The 19,201-nt window shown below is 36.4% G+C and overlaps 2 protein-coding genes across 6 annotated transcripts; one reads left to right on the forward strand and one right to left on the reverse strand.

Annotated features, from left to right (window-relative positions):
* Nucleotides 1-3,120: 3,120 nt before the first annotated feature.
* Nucleotides 3,121-6,053, reverse strand: LOC113706074 (putative B3 domain-containing protein REM15). The gene is made up of 5 exons (XM_072062883.1): nt 5,988-6,053; nt 5,511-5,822; nt 4,395-4,700; nt 4,275-4,343; nt 3,121-3,345 (listed from the first exon to the last, which is right to left on the reverse strand). Exons 1-5 carry the CDS (start codon nt 6,051-6,053, stop codon nt 3,121-3,123), a joined length of 978 nt encoding a protein of 325 aa, XP_071918984.1.
* A 3,426-nt stretch (nt 6,054-9,479) lies between these two features.
* On the forward strand, nt 9,480-18,010 carry LOC113706911 (uncharacterized). Of its 5 annotated transcripts, none has more exons than XM_027228971.2 (6): nt 9,480-9,750; nt 9,953-12,510; nt 12,844-13,147; nt 13,229-14,643; nt 16,350-16,605; nt 16,761-18,010. In XM_027228971.2, the coding sequence occupies exons 2-6, from the start codon at nt 10,033-10,035 to the stop codon at nt 17,327-17,329; spliced, it is 5,022 nt and encodes a 1,673-aa protein (XP_027084772.2). In that variant the 5' UTR covers nt 9,480-9,750; nt 9,953-10,032; the 3' UTR covers nt 17,330-18,010. The 5 variants fall into 5 exon arrangements, with proteins under 5 accessions (XP_027084772.2, XP_071920149.1, XP_027084770.2 ...); XM_072064048.1 differs by having other exon boundaries at nt 9,953-12,450; nt 12,481-12,510; nt 12,844-14,643; XM_027228969.2 differs by having other exon boundaries at nt 9,480-9,755; nt 12,844-14,643.
* Nucleotides 18,011-19,201: the final 1,191 nt, after the last annotated feature.

Genomic DNA, 19,201 nt, shown 5'->3' on the forward strand with positions numbered 1-19,201 from the left:
CAAAAACTTGAAAATAGGCAAGATCAATCTTGGCTGATCTTCTGTAAACAAAAGAATGGCCAACCCGTTACCAAAAAATCAATTTTGGTACTTAATATAAATGGCTTAAACGTTAATGTGAAAAGAAAAGAAGCCAAATAAAATATTAATAAAAGATCAGAATTCAGAATCAATCAAGTCATAGGAACACAGCAACCTTCTAAATTTGCTCACGGCTAATAGAAGCAAAATGAAAACATAAGATGTATTTTGCTTTTAAGTCAAAAACATAAAAAATCTAAATAGTATTATGAATATTGCATAACGTGAACTGCTGTATGACAATGAACTTGATGCCTTGCTAATTATGTAATCAGTGACATTTTCTTGTTCTTTAGAAGCTTTCTACCAAAGTCTAAAAAAAACAGTGCAACTGCACAAATTTTTTTTAACCCCAGAAACCTAGAAAATAATTAAAAAAATTAGTACATTGTTGAAGACAATTAATAAATTGTCAAAGGCAATTAAAAAATCTTGTGAAAATACATAGTTTAAAAGGCCACTTTTAAATCACTAACCAAAAAGTAATATGTGTTCTATTTAAATTGAAGAGTGAATCCATAAATTGAAATAACAAATTAATTACAAAAATCTTGTCAGAAATAAAAATCAAACTGTAACTTTCGAAGACTTACTTAGAAAATTCAAATTCAATGACCTAATTATGAAGAAGGTGTAGGAAATTACAAACCATATACAGCGAGCACAAACAAAGTCCAAATGCGGTCCTTGCATTGAAGGGAATAAAAACGAAGTTCCAAATCCGGTCCTTGCATTGAAGTTAAAAAAAAATTCCAAAAAATTTGGTGAAAAAGTGTAAATATTTTCGCTACTTGATAAAGTGATGAATAATAGATCGAGAACTATATATATGAGTAAAAATGTAGAATATCTGCGATAGCGATAATCTGATAAAGATAATCTAATATTTGAATTGATATTTCGAACTTTTGAGTTGAAAATGAAAGAGAATTAAAAACATAATTCAAAATTATTTATACTAATCGCTGGAAAATTTAGGCTTGACGATTAGAGTTAAGGAAAAAAAAGGTGAAAGAATGGAAGAGATAATTATGGAAGAATTATCTAGAATTGTAAAGGCAAGAGAAAAAAGAGGAATGGAATAGCGTAGGTTATTACGGGGTTAACTCATAAAGCGCGTTACACCTATTTGCCCTGTCGTTAATCCACGTAGGAAAGAAACAAAATAAAAGGATAAGAATGAGGATACGGACTTTATTATATATATATATATATATATATATATATGATGATAAAAATTACATCAACCATATGCATATATAAAAAAGATCTGAAGAACGAAACTAGATGCCATATATATAAAAAGTCAAGAAAATATTACACTGTTAATAAACTGAGTCAAGTCCAAATGCTAATGTGAGATCTAACGAAATTTATCTAAGGAATCTCAATTTGAAAATCAAATCTCAGAAAGTTTAGATCAGTAAGAGAGATATAAAACTAAGAAAACTCTCATTAGGAGTGACTAGGAAAGGAAAAAAAAAAACTGTCACTAAAAATCCTTAAGAGAGAAGAAAATTTCACTAGAAAACTCTCTGTTTTGCATTTTTTTTTTTTATAAACACAAAAAATACAAAAGGAAAAAAGACATGGAAGGGAGGGACATCTCTCCCCCCTCAAGGGAAGAATATGTTTTGTCTGCGACGGTAGAGAGAAGGAGAAGAGTTAAGGTGGAACCCATATAATTTCTCAGCTTCTTGCTTTCACCAGCAATTTTGTGGAAAAATTGGTGCTTCTCAAGATGAATTCAGGAGTTGTTTCAGTTATTAATTGTCGATTATGGAGATGATTTAGAGCTTTCATTTGATACTGTAGTATTTCGACCTTGCACCTTGCTTTTATCAGTATCCGATTCCCGGGATTTCACCAAGAACGCAAAAGGACGAGTTTCTACTTTCGAATTAATGCTTCATCTTTGTAGTTGCTTTCTCATTAGAAAAGTTAGATAGGGTACTGTTAAAGCTTAAACGTCTCATCATGTCCAGGTTTTGCTCGTCAAAGATGAAAGAAAAAGAAAATTAGCATCCCGGAATTGACTAAACCAAAGCTAAAACCCAATTTAACTAGTTAACCGATCGATGGACGCCCTCCTAACAAAAATATATATATACATTTTGCACAAAAAAAATATTAGAAATACCCTTAAAAATAAGAGTTTGGCCTATGAGTGCCCTAGAGCGCGCACTCACTAGGATAGGTTCAAGTGTTAATTTCTTTGAATAAGAGTGAAATTAATTCGAGAAAATATCTGAATATAGGGACAATAAATGTAAATGTATGCTGTCATACAGTAAATTAAGTGTAATTTAAGCGCCTTAACGAAAACTCTAGAGGCATTCATGAGAAAAATCTCGATAATAAATAGTCCAAAACTGCAAGAAATTTCCCAAATGAAAAGCTAGTTCTACTTTCTGAATGACAATTATAAAGTAAAAACTAAACATGTATGTTCAAATGGCAACTATGAGTTCTCGTGGCTCTGCTTCAGATCCAGATGGGTGCGTGGTGCACTCGTCTGGTTCGGTGGTGGTTTTGTCCCCATCGATCCCTCCGTGAGCTCAGTTGGGCCTCCCCCTAGTTAGAGTAAGAGTAGTAGTAGGGATGACAATTGACAAAAAATATATATATATATATATCGTTTTGGACTATTGTGGAAGCCAATTACAAATATAGGTCCAAAAACATCATTGAGCAAAAGATAGCCAGGAAAATACAAAAACTACAACACTAAGTGGAATGGTCTCTCAACTTGGAAGGTGTCCCCAAGCTATTATCTGTTCATTGCTGGCTTGTCCTCCTCAGAAAAATTACCTGCAAGATTATTCGTAGGAAGATACATATATACACTTAGCAGATAAAACGTACAATTATTTCATTATCATGGCATTTTTTTTTTCATGTGCTTTGCTTTGAAGCCATCAAGGAGGGAATCGAGGTAAGTTTGCTTATTCTATGTATTTTATCTTTTATTGTTACTGATTCTTTGATTCCAGTTAGTAAGAGAGATCTTGAACTAAAAGCAATACTTACAATAGAAATTCACAAGAGGTCTTTGCCCTTTCTTGATGAGCTCAAACTTGTAGGTGTCTCCTTCTTTAAAAGGCCATTTGAGGTGCGAAATTTGCTCCATCCACTTGAGATCAGAACATGCTTTCCCTTCTGCTGCAGTCTCACTGACCATTGCCTTTCTCTTTCATCTCTAAGGATCATTTCTTCATTTAGCTTAATTAAGCCGGTCGATCTTGCAAACTTCATTGGCAGATGCTGCATCACAATCAATTTCAGACTTGGGAAAGCAAAAGTTGATTTCATAATTAGCCAAATCAGATTCCACAAATTATGTACTTTTCCATCTTTTTTTCAGTTCTCAATGCACCATACAATTTAATCAGTTTTTTTTTTTTAATGTGCATGACAATGAAAAATCTTCATTCAGATTACCATCTCTCATCATATCCTGTTTATCTACCTGAAGATTTAACTAACAGTATTTTGCTTAAGGGTCTATATAATTGATAATTTTACTCCACCAGAATTTGTTAAGAATTTGTTCTTAAGGCATAATGCAATTAATAAGTAGAGTCAACTATTTCATTTGTTCATCTAAATTGGGACCAGATGTACCCCTAGAACAACTGTTAATTGGTCATATGGTAACCTAAAGTCAACCATGGCGTAGTTGCTTTTATATTTTGGAGGCCCATTTCAAAAGCAAAGTTAAATTAGGTGGAAATTCAGATGCCAAAAGCAAAAGTTGGAACAGTAGAAAAATATACAAGAGCTCAACTGTGCTATGCCAAAAGGCACATCATTAGTCTTCTTTTTTTTTTTTTTCAGAAATGATAACTGTTATATAACCTAATTTAACATACATTAGGGGAGGAGTTGGACCTAAACAGGTTCAAGGGTAATGCAGAGGGAACTAAATTATCACCGGACCACACAGGTGCACTAAGCATCTATCTGGATTTTTTAAGCAAAGCCACTTTTTTAATATGGCAATTGGAGTTTTAATACTTTGGTGGTGGTCACTAGCCAAAGGCGGGTGGTTTTCAAAAGGCATATGATTAGTCGATGTATATATTTCATGTGTACAATATCATTACTTTGGAATTCCAAATTAACTCAGGAAAAAACAGCCATAGCATGCGCAAATTGACATTGGAAAAATATCAGGAAGTTCAGAAGCTTACCAGTATTGAATATTTGATGCTATAAGCCTTAATAGTGGACACAAAAGAATTAGGATGATCATTATTAGACTCAGGTCAAACCTCAAGTTTCTTGTCTAGGCATTTGCCCTTCGGCTTCACAGTCGAGAATGGCCGAGGTTGAGGAGGAGTTGGACGCTGAAGATGAGGCTCTTTATTACTACTTGTCAAGCAAAGAACAAAGTCAAGAACAGGTATTTTTCCATTTTCCACAAGCTCAATCTTGAAAGTGTCTCCTAGCTTCAGGCCATTAGCTTTAAAGAATGCACTCCATCCACGCTTAAAGCAAACATGGCTGGCCTTTGGAACCATTTCAACTTGCCATGACTTTTGCTGTGGATCTCTGAGAATAACTTCGCAGCTTCTGTTTCTTAAGTTATTGGCTCTAGCAAATCCCAGTGGAATATGCTGCATGGAAGATGAAACAAATTGATTGCCAAATTTGAGACGTTTTAAGAATAAAATGTTAATTTAGGTGACTTGGCCGCGTCACTATATATATATGTGGAATGTTCATGGAATTTTGTCAATTTTAACAATTAGAGGTAATAGAGTTTCTTTTGTGAATTTAACAATTAAAGGCAATGATATAGAATGCTAATGAAGTGCATAAGTTCAAGGTAGGAGGTTCTGGGTTCAAATTTACGTCTTCCCTTCCCACTTCTCATAAATTCCACTCCTCTTTGGTTGGGAAAAAAAAAAGTGTGTAAATTCACGGCATTAACATTTTTTAACAATTGGATCGAATTGATACAAAAACTTTGTTTGCAAAGTCTCCAAAAAAATTTTCCAAGTTGAAAGTAGAAAACATATGCACACTGAACTGGCTAATGCCCAAAGCAGTAAGGAAAAAAGATCGGTGTCAAAAATAGTACTCCATACCAGGATAGAGTTTTTAATAGAGTAAGGCTTGATAGATGAAACAAAATAGGGTTTCTTTGGTTCTTCATCATCATGTGAAGAGGCCTTTCTTGAAGTTGGAGTCGACTCTTCATTTTCCTCTGAATTTCCTTCACTATCAATGGAAATGCCACTTTTAGCAGTCAAACGAGTCCTCGCCTTGTTCCTCCTTAAACCTATTGTCTCACCTGTATCAATTATTATTAACCAAGCGGAAGCATCATTTAAAGAGGACATTTATACGAGGAAAAACTTGACTGATTAATTTGTTGACAATAAATCTTGACATTTATATATATATATATATATATAACCTGCAGACTTGAATTTCTTGGAGGATGGTATATGTTCTTCTTCTTTTGGTTCATCACTTGTAACATCATGAATCCATGGATATTCCCTCTCACAATGACTAGGGTCAAAGACCCTAACATCAAACACCATATTTCCTTCATGTTTAAATGCTACAAAATCCCCCACTTCCAAGTTGTTTTCTACTGCAAACTTTCTCCAGCCTTCTTCAAGAGATTGCCCACTCATCTTCACCCTCCATTCCCTTACACCCCTTCTGAGCAACACGTAATTTGACCTTTCTCCACACAAATATTTGGAGAAAGATACAGGTATTTTCTGCACAAAAAGATCGACCAGGAATTGAAAAAAAAAAAAAAAAAAACCCTTAAAACCATGAAAGAGCTGAACGCTCAAGTCTTCATCATTTTCTTTGACACAAATGGTCTGTCGTATATGATATATTTTGACATGAAGAGGCGAGAGACTAGGAGATAGACTTACCAATCCATTTTTGAATCCTGGAAGAATGGGTTTGAAGAAATGAGGTTTCTCTGGTGAAACTCTCATGACTAGTCAGAGACTCAGATTTGATTATGTTTAGCACTGCAAAAGAAAGGCATACACTAGTAGTAGTATATAAAGAGCAACTCTTTGGTTATTTGTGTACAGCCATTAATTAGCCCTTAGGGTATTGTGCATGTATATTAATAGCAGACTTGCTATGTCCATTCCTATTCCTCTAATCCTCTTTCCTTCAGTAGTTTTTTGTTTTTTAAATTGGTTAGTTATAAGTAATTTGACTATTAAGTTTCCATAATTTATTTCAGTTTTATAATCAAATTTTGTTAGGATTTTTTTTTTTTTTTTTGGTTTTTTGCCAACGGAAACAGTTCTTAAGATTGCTCATTGTTTACCAATTTTTGCAAAGTTTAAATGTCCCTCTAAAAAATAAAAGCTAAAAAGTTTTAAAAACATGAAAAGTATATATATAATTCAATTATTGATTTTGTTTCAACAGCTTGATCGTGAAGTAACTTTTTAATTACCTACTATTTAACGCTTGATCGTGAAGTAAGACACAATGCTTTTATCCTTCTCCATCTAATACTCTAAGACAAGTACATCCTTTTGATTTTTCCACATTCTATAGTTCCTCAAATTTTTATCTTACTTTAGTAAAATTATTTGCATTGATACTGAAATTTTTAGACAAACCCTGCTCTAGACAACAAGTAAGAAGCTATTCACTTATCATTGTAATATGCACTCAAATATATCAAATTTTTACGTTATGGTAGTAAAATAAATTATTTTCTAATGTTCTTCAAATTTTTACGTTACTTTAGTAAAATCAATTGCATTGACACTGAAATTTTTAAGCAAAACTCACTCCAAATAATAGATAATAAATTATTCACTTATCACTGTGACGTGCACTCAAATATATTAAATTTTTACGTTGTGTTAGTAAAAATAAATTATTTGTACTGGTAGTAGCTTTAGTTTTCTCTTTCTTCTTGGTTTGCAACACCCTTTACTAACATATCTTTTCTTACGCTGATGCCTATGGCGGTACTGTTGATTGCCATAGTATCAATTTCGTCCCCCATCTTTGTTATTATTATGCTCCAGGACATGGGCATTTTGGTCTTTTTGCTGCCAGCTTGGCTGGGCTTGGTGATCTTTTCGCGGTCTCAAGCATGAGCTTGAACTGAAACCATTTGAGGTGGCACGCACACGTGTCGGATTTTTGTAGCTCCAACATTCAAACGTTAGTGGAGTCCAGCTTCTGTATCGACCATTCGCCTCGTCAGTTCAAACTAAAACGCACTTTTGGACTGCTTCCCATTACGGTTGGTGGCTGAACAATTTGAAGGGAATCCATTGCTGAACAATTTGGATGGAGGGAATCCATTGCAGTCATACTAGAATAAGCCAGCCCGAGAACAATCAATCACTGGTTGTTGTAATTTAAAGTTATATAAAATAATTATATAGGGGTGAGTACATTGTGGACCTATATTAATAAACTACTATGAATTAACCAAAATTAAGTAACAGGTCACCGTTATTGTGGGAAGAGAAGTAGCTCAAGCATTAATCTACACTTTTAGGAACCTAAGATTATTATTTGACTTTAGCTGTCTATGCAATTGATGTTCGTACACCATTGAAATAAATGCCTCAAGCAACCAAATTTATGCACATTTTTTGATAGAAAATTTCTTTTGTTTTTTTGTCACTAATATAAGCTAAAATTACATCTTTGAATTTTTTTGGTTCCGATTATTTCTTCAAAGAATGATGATGTTTTTCAATTTAGTATAAGATCTTTCAAAATTCTACTATCTAATATGAGATCGATGCAATTTTGCCTAATAAATAGGGGTGCAAATGAGTCGAGTCGAATCGAATCACAATTTAGTTTTATGAATCTTGAACTCGAACTCTCAAAATAAAGTTCAAGTTCAAGCTCGACTCAAATTCGAGTAGAACTTGAGCTTCAAAAAATAAAATAATAATAATTTTATTTTATAAAGAATGAATAAAATAATAGTTTTTCTTAACGAATAATAAAATATTAGGGATATATATGTAATTTTACTATTAAAATAAAAGATAATATATATATATATATATATATATATATATATATATATATATATATATATATATATATATATATATATGATCGAGTCATCTCACGAATTAACAAATTGAGTACTTTTGAACTCAATTTTGAGATAAAAAACGTAAATTGAGATAAAAGTTATAGGCAAACGAAAGATGACAAGTTTTGGACACTAAGAGTGTGTTTGATAAAATTAAAATATGAAACTTAAAATTCAAAATGATGTGAATTGAAAAAAAAAAAGCGTTAAACCATCAAGCATCCTCTTGCTTTGTTAAGCTTAAATCTTCTTCTTTTTTTTTTTTTAATTTTCAATTTTGTTCCTTTTGGCATAAAAACCTAAATCCCTTTATCAATGCCTAATCGAGGATTGCGAAATTAAGAAAAAAAGGATTAATTTTTTATATGTTAATGATTGTTTTACTCTAACAGTTTTGATTGTATATCACATATGTATGATTTGAATTTCAAATTTGCATTCATATCGGGTGACATAATCTAAACCTGTTAGTGTAAAACAAAACTATATATTGACAGTGTATAAAAAAGTTATAAAAAAAAGGATGATATTCACATACTCTTTTTAATATTTTACAAACCCTTTTCCTTTTTTATTTAATTAGCACAAAGTTTTTTTTTTTAATGAAAATTGTGTGTAGAAGCATTCCAAATAGGAAAGGTGAAATATTCAACGTCCACGTTGGGCCATTCCTATTGGATCTCATCAAAGTGATATATTTCACTAGTATAGCACCTGATCTTTACCGATTTGTTTCTCCATTGACCACGTCGTTATCTACAGCCAGAGCCCCAGAATCAACGAGTCCTCATGCTCTAGCGCGTACACAAAATAATCCACTCGCTCTATTCAGCGAACACGTGTCCAACATTCTTCGCAGACGATCTCGTGTCGGCCAAAACGAGCGCGTGTACAATCCTCTATACTCGTGCAGATATTTCCCGCCTATCCTTTATGGCGGGTCATTTCTTTTCCTCTTTTTGAAAACTTCCGTGGCATTTTTAGTAAATATCATTGGTTCCAAGGGCAATGTGAAGACCCAAAAATGGAAAAATGGAATTTAGCCTTTCTCGCAAATTTAGATCTGAATTACATAGTCGGTTAAACATGGAAAAAGTAGGAAACCTGCCTTAAATCTCAACCGTCCATCTTTAGCATCTCTCAGTCTTAGCCGTTGAACTCTCAGGCCGATTACTCGATCTTTACTCTTTTCTGTTAAGACTCCAACAACCCAGAAGAGATCTTGACCGTACGATATTTAATCTAACGGATAGAATCCTCCCACGTGGTCATAAATTCCAGGTAATTTTCATTTTTGCCGGTTAAAATAATAAAAATACCCTAAACTCTCGTGACCCCAGACAAACCCTACCCAGCCCTTTCTCTCTCCCTTTTCTCTCTCTAGGAAAATAAGAAAAAAAGCGGAAATTCAAAAAAAAAAATTTATATCCAAAAAATCGTTTGAATAAATCGTTCAAAATCAATTTAGGGTTTCAAATCAAATTCCATTATCTTCCAAAATTCTCCTATTCGAACCGTACAAAAGCTTCTTCCGCATCCTATTCGCGATCTCATCTCTCCACTCGCCGTTTTTTCGATAGAATCGAGGTCAGGTACGGTACGTTTCCTTTGTTAATGGGTTTTTCGGGGTTTTTAAACATAGTATGATCGGTTAATTTTGAGAATGATTTGATGTTTGGATTATGTTTTGATTGTACTTTGATTGATTGGATGAATTAGTGCATTTTTCGTATTTTGGGGAATTTTTTTTTGTTGTTGAAATGCTGGTTCTTTCTGGTCTTTTTAATGTGGCAGATCTGGAAAACTGAGAGTGAATATGAGGGATGTGAAAATTGAGGGTTTTGTATTTAAGAGTTCGGATTGAGGGGTTGTTGATGGAAAATAGCATAGGAAAGATTTCTGCTGCTGCTGGTGTTGAGATTTCCAGGAAAACCAAATCTTTGGATCTCCAGAGTATATATAAATCTAGGGTCTCGAATGACGGGCACTCTAAAAAAGGCAAATATCCGGTACAGAATGGTGGTGAGGATAGGGATGATAACAAGAAGGAGAAGAAGAAGAGGAAAAAGATTGTAAAAGAGGTTGCTTTGGATAGCCTTGAGCCTGTGGTGAAAAAGAGTAGGAAGAGTATAGGTGAGGGGCGTGGGAATGATGCGCGATCAGGTTCTGTTTCGGTTGATTCTAGTCGTTCATTATCTGGTTTCAGTCACAAGAATGGATTGAATGGGCTCTCTCTTAGTTTGGGTGGCTCTGGTAATGTAATTCATATTCCAAAGCGTCCAAGGGGTTCTGTTGGCCGGAAGAAGTTTGAAACTAATGGGCCAGCTAACATGTCAGGGCCAAGTGGTTCTGTTGATAGGATTGGTAACTCAAATGGGGAGACCAGGAAAGTTGAGTCATCAGGGTCATCCAGTGGTAAGGCAGGTTCTGCTGATAAGGTTGCTAAGTTACCAAGTCGTTCTGGTGGTTCCAAGGTAAAACGGAAGAGGAATGTTGATGAAGTGAAGGATAGTAGGAATGGTATATCCACTTCATCTCACCTTGTGAAAGATGAAGGTGGTCATGTTGTAAATAATGGTGATAAATCTTCCAAAAAACGTCGGAGCAATCATAGGAAGAGGAAGGAATTGCGATCAGGTGTTGAGACTGCTCAGAAGAAGGTTGAGCCTTCAGTGGATAATTCAAGCAGTGTTTTTGATGACTTCCAAGATGATGATGATGATGAGGAGAAACTTGAACAGAATGCTGCAAGGATGCTTTCCTCTAGATTTGATCCAAGGTGCACAGGTTTTACTTCTAGAATTAGATCTTCCAGCAGTCCACCAGACAATACCGTCTCTTTTTCCCATTCTTCTCGTCGAGATTTTGTTAGCAGAAGGGCAGACTCGTCGGCTAACCTGAAAACCAAAGATGCTAGCAGAGTGCTGAGACCCAGAAAAGAGCTGAAGGAGAAGGGCCTTTCAAGGAAGCGTCGTCACTTTTATGAAATTGTTACCAGCAATTTGGATGCATATTGGTTTTTGAACCGGAGGATCAAGGTATACTGGCCATTGGATGAAAGTTGGTATTATGGGCGTGTAAATGATTATGACCCTAAAAGAAAGCTTCATCATGTCGAGTACGATGATCGGGATGAGGAGTGGATTGATCTTCACAACGAGAAATTCAAGCTTTTGCTCCTCCCCAGTGAGGTTCCTGCCAAAAATGACCGGACTAAAACTCCCATGATTGATAAATACATAGATAAAAGGAAAACAGATAGTGAGGATGATGACAGCTTTGACGAGAACTATCTGGACTCAGAACCTATAATATCATGGTTGTCACGATCATCTCATAGAGTCAAATCTTCTCCTTCTAGTCATTCGAAAAAACAAAAAACATTACAGTTTTCTAGCTCCATGGTGCAACCTGTTGTGTCTGTCAAAACCGATGATACAGAGGCAGATGTGGGATCCTTGGCAGGAGATGGAAATAAATCGGATTCTGATTCTACATTGCCAGAGAAATCTGCTGATGGCGAAAGGGCAGAGACTTCGTTGTTGGGAAGTCCTAGTAGCTCCAAAGGTAGCCCATGTGTTGTTTATGTTAGGAGGCACTTGCGCAAGAACAGTGGAGGTTTCTCTCCTGCTTGCAGAAATGATAAAACACGTAGAAGTCCATGCCCCACTGTTGCTCCTTTTGACTCAGCTGAGGACAATTTGCACTCCTGGAAATGGTATGATAATTCTGTTGGATGCTCTGGAATTGACAAGCTTTTGTGGTCTATCGATGATCAAGGCTTGCTCAGGTTGGGAGTTCCGTTTGGAGAATCTGTCAGATTCAGGTTGGATGTGTCCTTACCTGTCTTGCGATTTCTGGGTTGCTCATTTCTAGTGGATCGTTTTGGGTTCTCTCATGCTTTGGTGCCACCCAATTATGGTGGCATCATGACTACTTGGCCTGAGGTTGCTTTGGAGATGCTTTTTGTTGACAATTCAACTGGACTGAGGTATCTCCTGTTTGAGGGTTGCCTGAAACTTGCTCTCAAGTTATTTTCGCTCGTCCTCACAGTATTTAGTCAATCTTCAGAAGAGTGGAAGTTCATTGATATGCAATTGCCAATAACATCAATACGGTTTAAATTTTCATGCATTCAAGATCTCAGAAAGCAACAAGAGTTTGAATTCTACAGCTTTTCAAAATTGAAACAGTCAAAGTGGCTTTATCTGGATTCTATGCTTCAGCGGTATTGTTTACTCAGCAAGCAGCTACCTGTTTCTGAGTGCACTTATGATAACATAAAGACACTTGAAGGTGGAAGTTATCAATCATGTACACCATATGTTGGTACGGGATTCTTTCCACTAAAGGTCTGCTCTCCATTTTTTCTCCTTACGCTACTTTCATTCATTTTATCTTTTTGATAATTAGTAGATATGCCATTCACAGTTTCCTTTGCCCTATGGTTGAGTTTCCACTTAATGTCTTTAAAATTGTAGCACTTATGACTCTATATTTGCCTTTTTTTTTGCATAATGTTTGATTTGCAGTGAATCGAAGTAGATAGCAAGAAACTGTCGTGCTTTGTGCCATGAATTTTTTGTCTCTAGACAATAAGTATGATAATTGCAGTTGGACTGTGTACTTGGTTCTGTTTTGCAATCCCCTGGGGCCTTATTGATTGTCCATTTTTCTGTTTGCAGAAGAGGCTTGTGCACAGCATTTTACCAGTTGGTGTTTCAAGAGAATCTTCCAGCAAGACGACGAGTTCATTTGCATTTAATTCTGCTATTAAGCTTGGGAAAATTCCTGCATTTGCTCTTTCATTTACTGCAGCGCCAACTTTCTTTCTTAGTCTGCATCTGAAGCTGCTCTTGGAGCAAAACTTTTCCAGCATCAACTTTCAGGACAATGCTTCGCTGTCTGCTATTGGAGATTCAGAAGTTGATGTCCAGTCAACTGCTATACTCCATCCGGACATTGATCCTTGCCCTGAAAATGTCATAGGTAAAATTCCTGGGTGTGATAAGCAAACTTCTTTGGCAGATGCTGGCTCTCAATTTTTGAGCTCTGCTGAACCTTGTTCAGGAAAAGATGTCAGCTCTGAAGTGAGTGATGTTGACAGAGGAAAATCAGCTTCAAATGGAAAACAAGACATGACTCCGAGTCCCTCAATTTCTAAAGATTTTGATATGCTTGAAACTGATAGGGTTGTCAACCCTAGCAATCATGAGTCCCACAATCAAGAGTTGGAGCAGAATGTTGCATCTTCAGATCTTTCTGTTTCAAGAACTGTTGCACCTACAGGCTTGTCTAATACAACTGGCTTTTCTAGTTTGGGTGGTCTGAGTATTGAACTTCCTTCTTCTGATCAAAATGACAAGCCTTTGGATCAGGGAGTCAATATTTCTGGACAGGTTTCTGATTTGGCTGGGAATATGAGTGATGGTGTGTTACAGAGTCCCTGCACAAGTGGTCTTAGAAGTTCATTGCGGCGTGATAGAAATTGCTCAAACAATTCTCCCTTTGGGGATCATTCTCCGGTATGGCCTCATGGGAAGTCAAATTTTATAAGCAATGGCTTTGGCAATGGGCCTAAGAAGCCTCGGACTCAGGTGCAGTACACTTTGCCTCCAGGAGTTTATGATTCTAGTTCAAGGTACCAAAGCCAGAGCCAGAGCCAGAAATCTTTTCCTTACAAACGAATTCGGAGATCCAATGAGAAAAGGGTATCTGATGGTTCAAGGAGTTCTCAGAAAAACCTGGAATTGCTATCTTGCGATGCAAATATTCTTGTTACTGTCAGGGACAAAGGATGGAGAGAATGTGGTGCACGTATCATTTTGGAACTCACAGACCAAAATGAATGGAAACTAGCTGTCAAAGTGTCTGGTGTTACAAGATATTCTTACAAAGTTAATCATATTTTGCAGCCTGGGTCAACAAATCGCTTCACGCATGCCATGATGTGGAAAGGTGGAAAAGATTGGGTATTAGAGTTTCCTGACAGGAGCCAGTGGACTATTTTCAAGGAGATGCACGAAGAATGCCATAATCGTAATATTCGTGCAGCTTCTGTGAAAAACATCCCCATTCCTGGAGTACGCCTGATAGAGGAAAGCGACGACTACGTGTCAGATGTTCTGCCCATCCGCAATTCACCAAAGTACACGAGGCAAGTTCAAAGTGATGTTGACATGGCCATGGATCCTTCGCGTGTGCTGTACGACATGGATAGTGATGATGAGGAATGGATTTTGAAGAATGGTAAAATTCTATTCGCTGATGAGAATAAGCCTAAAGAGATATCATTTGAGTTGTTTGAGAAGATTGTAGATGTGCTTGAGAAGTTCGCCTATTCTCAACAGCGTGATCAGTTCACAGTTTCCGAATTAGAAGAGTTTATGGTTGGGATCGGTTCCATGCAATTAGTTAAAGGCATTTATGAGCATTGGCGGCAGAAGAGGCAGAGAAAAGGCATGGCGTTAATTCGCCATCTCCAGGTATCATAACTTCTTCTCCTCCTCTCTCCCCTCCCCTCCCCTCCCCTCCACCCCACAAAAAAAAAAAACCCAAAAAAAAAAGGAAAAAAAAAAGAAATGGCTGATTTTTTGTTTGAGTACCTTAGTGGTAATCCATAAATGTGTAGTTGCATACTGTTTGCTATATTTAACGTTTAGTTCCAAGTGAAAAGAATTATCATTTATGCTTGGGAACATGATCCTGGCCTTCTTGTTTCCTCCCCTTCCTCTATATAGTAGTTTTCTCTGGGGGAATGAACAGTCAATTGCTCGGTGAAAATACTTCTGTTTTCTAGTACAAGTTGTTCATTTAGCTTTACGCTTGGAAACTAGCAAATTGCCTTTCCCTAGGTTGTGTTGTCTGCTAAGTTGTGCTTCACTTTAGTCTCTTTTGAAGACGTGGATGATGCATTTAACTGTTTTGAATTCAATTATTTGCTTTATTTGTTTTAATTTGGTTGAGCTAGTTTGGGATTCCAGTTTACCATGGATTTTTGTACAGGAAACAGTATGTTTACTTTGTTGAACTAGTTTTCTGAAAGTAGCTGTGAAAATTTTTGGTAGCAATAGGAGAAAAAGAGTGCAAGTAGGGTATATGGTACATATGTGTGTATGTTCCAAATGAAAATTATGGTGATTTTTCTTGGTTGAGATTATCAAGTAATATTGGTGCATTCTGATATGTCTTTGTATTTTGATGAGATAAAAGCAATTTAATTTTATTTCATGGATCATGCTATATGTGTGTGTGTGTGTGTCTGAAAATGCATAGGAGCTGATGTGTTTGGGGATGGGGGTGGGGAAGGGAAAGAGACAGAACAAGTAGAATGGAAAGCTAAGTCATGCATACTTGTTTCAACCAACATGAAACTTTGCACTCTTTTGTCCTCCTGTTCTCATTCTCGTGTTCATTAAGTTGGAGTTGTTTGAAACTTCAGATAGGTGTTGGACGCAGATCCCTTACCACTACCAGTGTCATATTGTCTTAGTCACAAATATTATCCCCTTGTACATTTTGAGTAGCTTGACCATTTTCCTAAAAGTGTGAGCTTTTCATGCTTAAACTGATGTGACCTTCTGATCTTGTTCCACATGGGGGCTTCTTTTGTTGGTGGTCTCTAGTGTATTAAGTTTGTCAAAAGAATATACTGGCAAATGAATAAAAGTCTTGCTGCTGCTTGTTTTTGGTGACTCAGAAAATTTGATATGGTCAGGCCTTAGGAATTTTGCACCTGTCGAGCTATAGCTTTCCTACTCTTGAGTATTAAACCATATGTTGAAGCAAGACTGCTCATATTTTAATGTGCCTTGCACACTGGACCTTTTATGGTCTTCCTATCTAATATGTTTTTAGAAGTTCTTGCCAGCTTATTACTTTCCTGAAAAGATAGTTTTAGTAGCTTCAGCAGGCATGGCTATATGTTTTTTGGGAAAACTTCCTTGTGTTGTGAAATTATAAGCAATATTGGTTTATGCCAGTGCTTTACACGTATCAAGCTAAATCCAATTCATTGTAATACATTGCTATTAATTTTGTTGACTTGAATGGATTGCTTTTATGTCATGTTGTTTGTGATGATGCTTGAACTATTGAGCATCATATGTTGCATTGAAAATTTTGCTGAATTTCAAAGCTATTCTCTCGTTCAAATTCCTTTTGATTCTAAATTAAAATTGTGTTTTCTCAGCCTCCTCTGTGGGAAAGATATCAGCATCAAGTAAAGGAATGGGAACAAGCTGTGGCCAAGGCCACTGCTGTGTCAACCGTTGGATGCAAAGAAAAGATTTTGTTGAACGCAAGGCCACCCATGTTCGCTTTTTGTCTAAAACCTCGAGGACTGGAAATTCCTAATAAGGGTTCCAAGCAACGATCTCACAGAAGGTTTCCTGTTTCAGGACACAGCCAGGCCGTCTTAGGGGATCAGGAGGGGTCTCATACATTTGGTACATAGTTAATCCTTTTGCATGCAATTAGGCCCCATTTTTTTTTTTTTGAGGCCACTGAATTTCCTTTACAGTGTGTTTGGTTCTTTGCTTTTTTTTTTTTTTGGATGTGGGTTGGCAGAGGAACATTGATTTTTCATCTTTTATCATTGCAGGAAGAAGATTAAATGGTATTTCTGTTGGAGAGGAGAAGAGTGTATTGTCAGGCAACAGCTATGAGTTTTCAGATTCTTCACCATCACTGCAGGCCTCAGCAAGGGTATTTTCACCTCGGGATGCTGGTGGGCTTGGCTTTTTCTCATTGACCAGTGATGTGCCTGAGTGGAATCAGTACTCAAAATACCATAGATACAAGCCAAAGAATGGGGCATTTCCATCCCCAAGTAGTTCGCAATTTCAATATCCTCAGAGAACTATAGGAATGAGAAATGGTGCTCACAGATGGAATATGGAATTACCTGAGTGGCCAAGTCAAAAACATCATATTTATGAAGGATCTCAGAGGCATGCCTTGGAGCAGTTGGATGGTTCAGATTTTCCTGAGTTCAAATTGCGTGATGCATCAGGTGCTGCTAAGCATGCGCTAAACATGGCTAAACTGAAAAGGCAAAGGGCTCAAAGACTGCTCTACAGAGCAGATTTAGCAATTCACAAAGCTGTGGTGGCTCTCATGACAGCTGAGGCAAAAAAAACTGCTTTCGACAGCTCTAAGGGTGGTGATTAGGATGACCTTCTGGTTGCGACAAGTAATGAAATTGCACAGTGCTTTCAGCTTATAGGCAGATGTGGAGTTCATATTGCTGAAGTTATTATGCCAGAATGGCGCTGATATGACTTTTCTCAATGATACTCTTGACTTCCTTTAGAATTGTTTGAGGTAAATTTGACCCCGTGCAAAGACCATTTATGCACACTGATGGACAATATATCAGCTGGCTTGCCATCAGCAGAGAACAGCAGCTCTTCGCTTCTGCGCTCAATCGTCATGCTGCATTCCCCAACATACCAGCTTGTTTTATAAAATGTAGTCTCGTACATAACTCGCTAGTCTTTTCACTGATTAGTTTTCTGAAGAGGGAGAATTTTCTCAGTTCAGTGGGACAGGTTGGTGTCCGTTCTGCCATGGGGTTTGTGAAATTTTGGTGTTGATCATTGTACAGAATTTTTTGCCTTATATTTTTTTCTACCTTTGAGCCTGTTGGCCCTTTAACCTTAGTTTTAGTGATCTTCTTTAGAGGAGCATTAGACCGACGTAGTATGATATAGCTTTGTACTAACCTGCGATTGCTGGATACTGTAAGCAGAGATCTCTATCCATAGGTAAACGGATGAGGATATGCTGTAACTACCCAGTGAATTCTCTTAACATCAATGGAGCCTGAAAGATGTAGATTCTTGAGATTCAGGATGAAGTGTTTGGTTCCAATGATCTATGCTGCTATTGTGCATATTGTATATATTAGTTCTTTGCTTCTCGTCCATCTTCTTCCTTCAGGGTATTCTCTTTGATCCAAGTTTCTTGGTGCTGTTAATGCAGACAACTATTGTCTATTTTTGCTTTTTGTACGGAAGTTGAATAGCTTTCGTGGCTGTATCATCTAGGGCACCTAATAATCTCTTTATTGTTGTGCTGTGAGGTGGTCAACATTCTTTTGTTCAGTTAGTTTTGATAGGAAAACTTGGAGAAGCCTAAAGTCTGATCTTGATTAGGGTTGGGAAATGATCTCACACGTATTAATTAGCTGTACATTAATAACTCCTCCTATGTTTTTGTAACGATCAATCCCTGTCTTAGCAAGTTATATTTCCCCTGATTCCATTTGGATGGAGCCCTTTTCTGAAGCTGCATGTGCTTAATAAACGTTGTCCAACATGTGTCTCATCTCACCTACACATTTATCCAAAAATTAAAGTGTGTAGTCCCAAATCAAAATCAAGATGTGTAAGGTACAGCTGCGCTGCTTCGAAATGCAAATCATGATACAAAACATCTTATTAAGTTTTGGTCGGTATTTCTATTTAGACAAGATTTGACCTACATTAAACGATTAAGAAAGCACTCCGGACTCATGTTTTTTAGTTTGTGTCTATTATATTAGTCGACATTCTTTTAGTTTGTATCTATCGTATTAGTCATATGTCACTTAGAGTAAGATTTTCTTTTAGAAAATTTGATTAACGTATGATAAGGGGGAAAATTTTGAAATTTTGAGTGCGTTTGGACAGGAGATTATTTGGGATATATTTTTTTTTAAAAAATACTATAATACTTTTTTATGTAATGTATGTGAGATAAAAAGGTGGTTAGAAAATGTATTGGGAGAACTGTACAAATAGTTTTTCACATATTGTAAATGTGAAAATTTAGTCCCTCAAATCGAAAATGATCACTTTTAGTCCTTAGAAAATAAAAAAGAATCAATTTAAATCCCTTTTCACTTTTCCGAACGATTTTTGCTCGGAATATCTCAAGCGCACATCATTTGCCCAACTTTTAAAGGGTAAAAAGGCCAAACCACTTATCTGTTGACCAAAATATAAAGGACGAATGGTGGAATGTTAAGTGAAAACCTCAATTTTGGTACGAATTCACCAT

This window comes from Coffea arabica, chromosome 8c (assembly GCF_036785885.1).
Source record: "Coffea arabica cultivar ET-39 chromosome 8c, Coffea Arabica ET-39 HiFi, whole genome shotgun sequence".
NCBI lineage: Eukaryota > Viridiplantae > Streptophyta > Magnoliopsida > Gentianales > Rubiaceae > Coffea > Coffea arabica.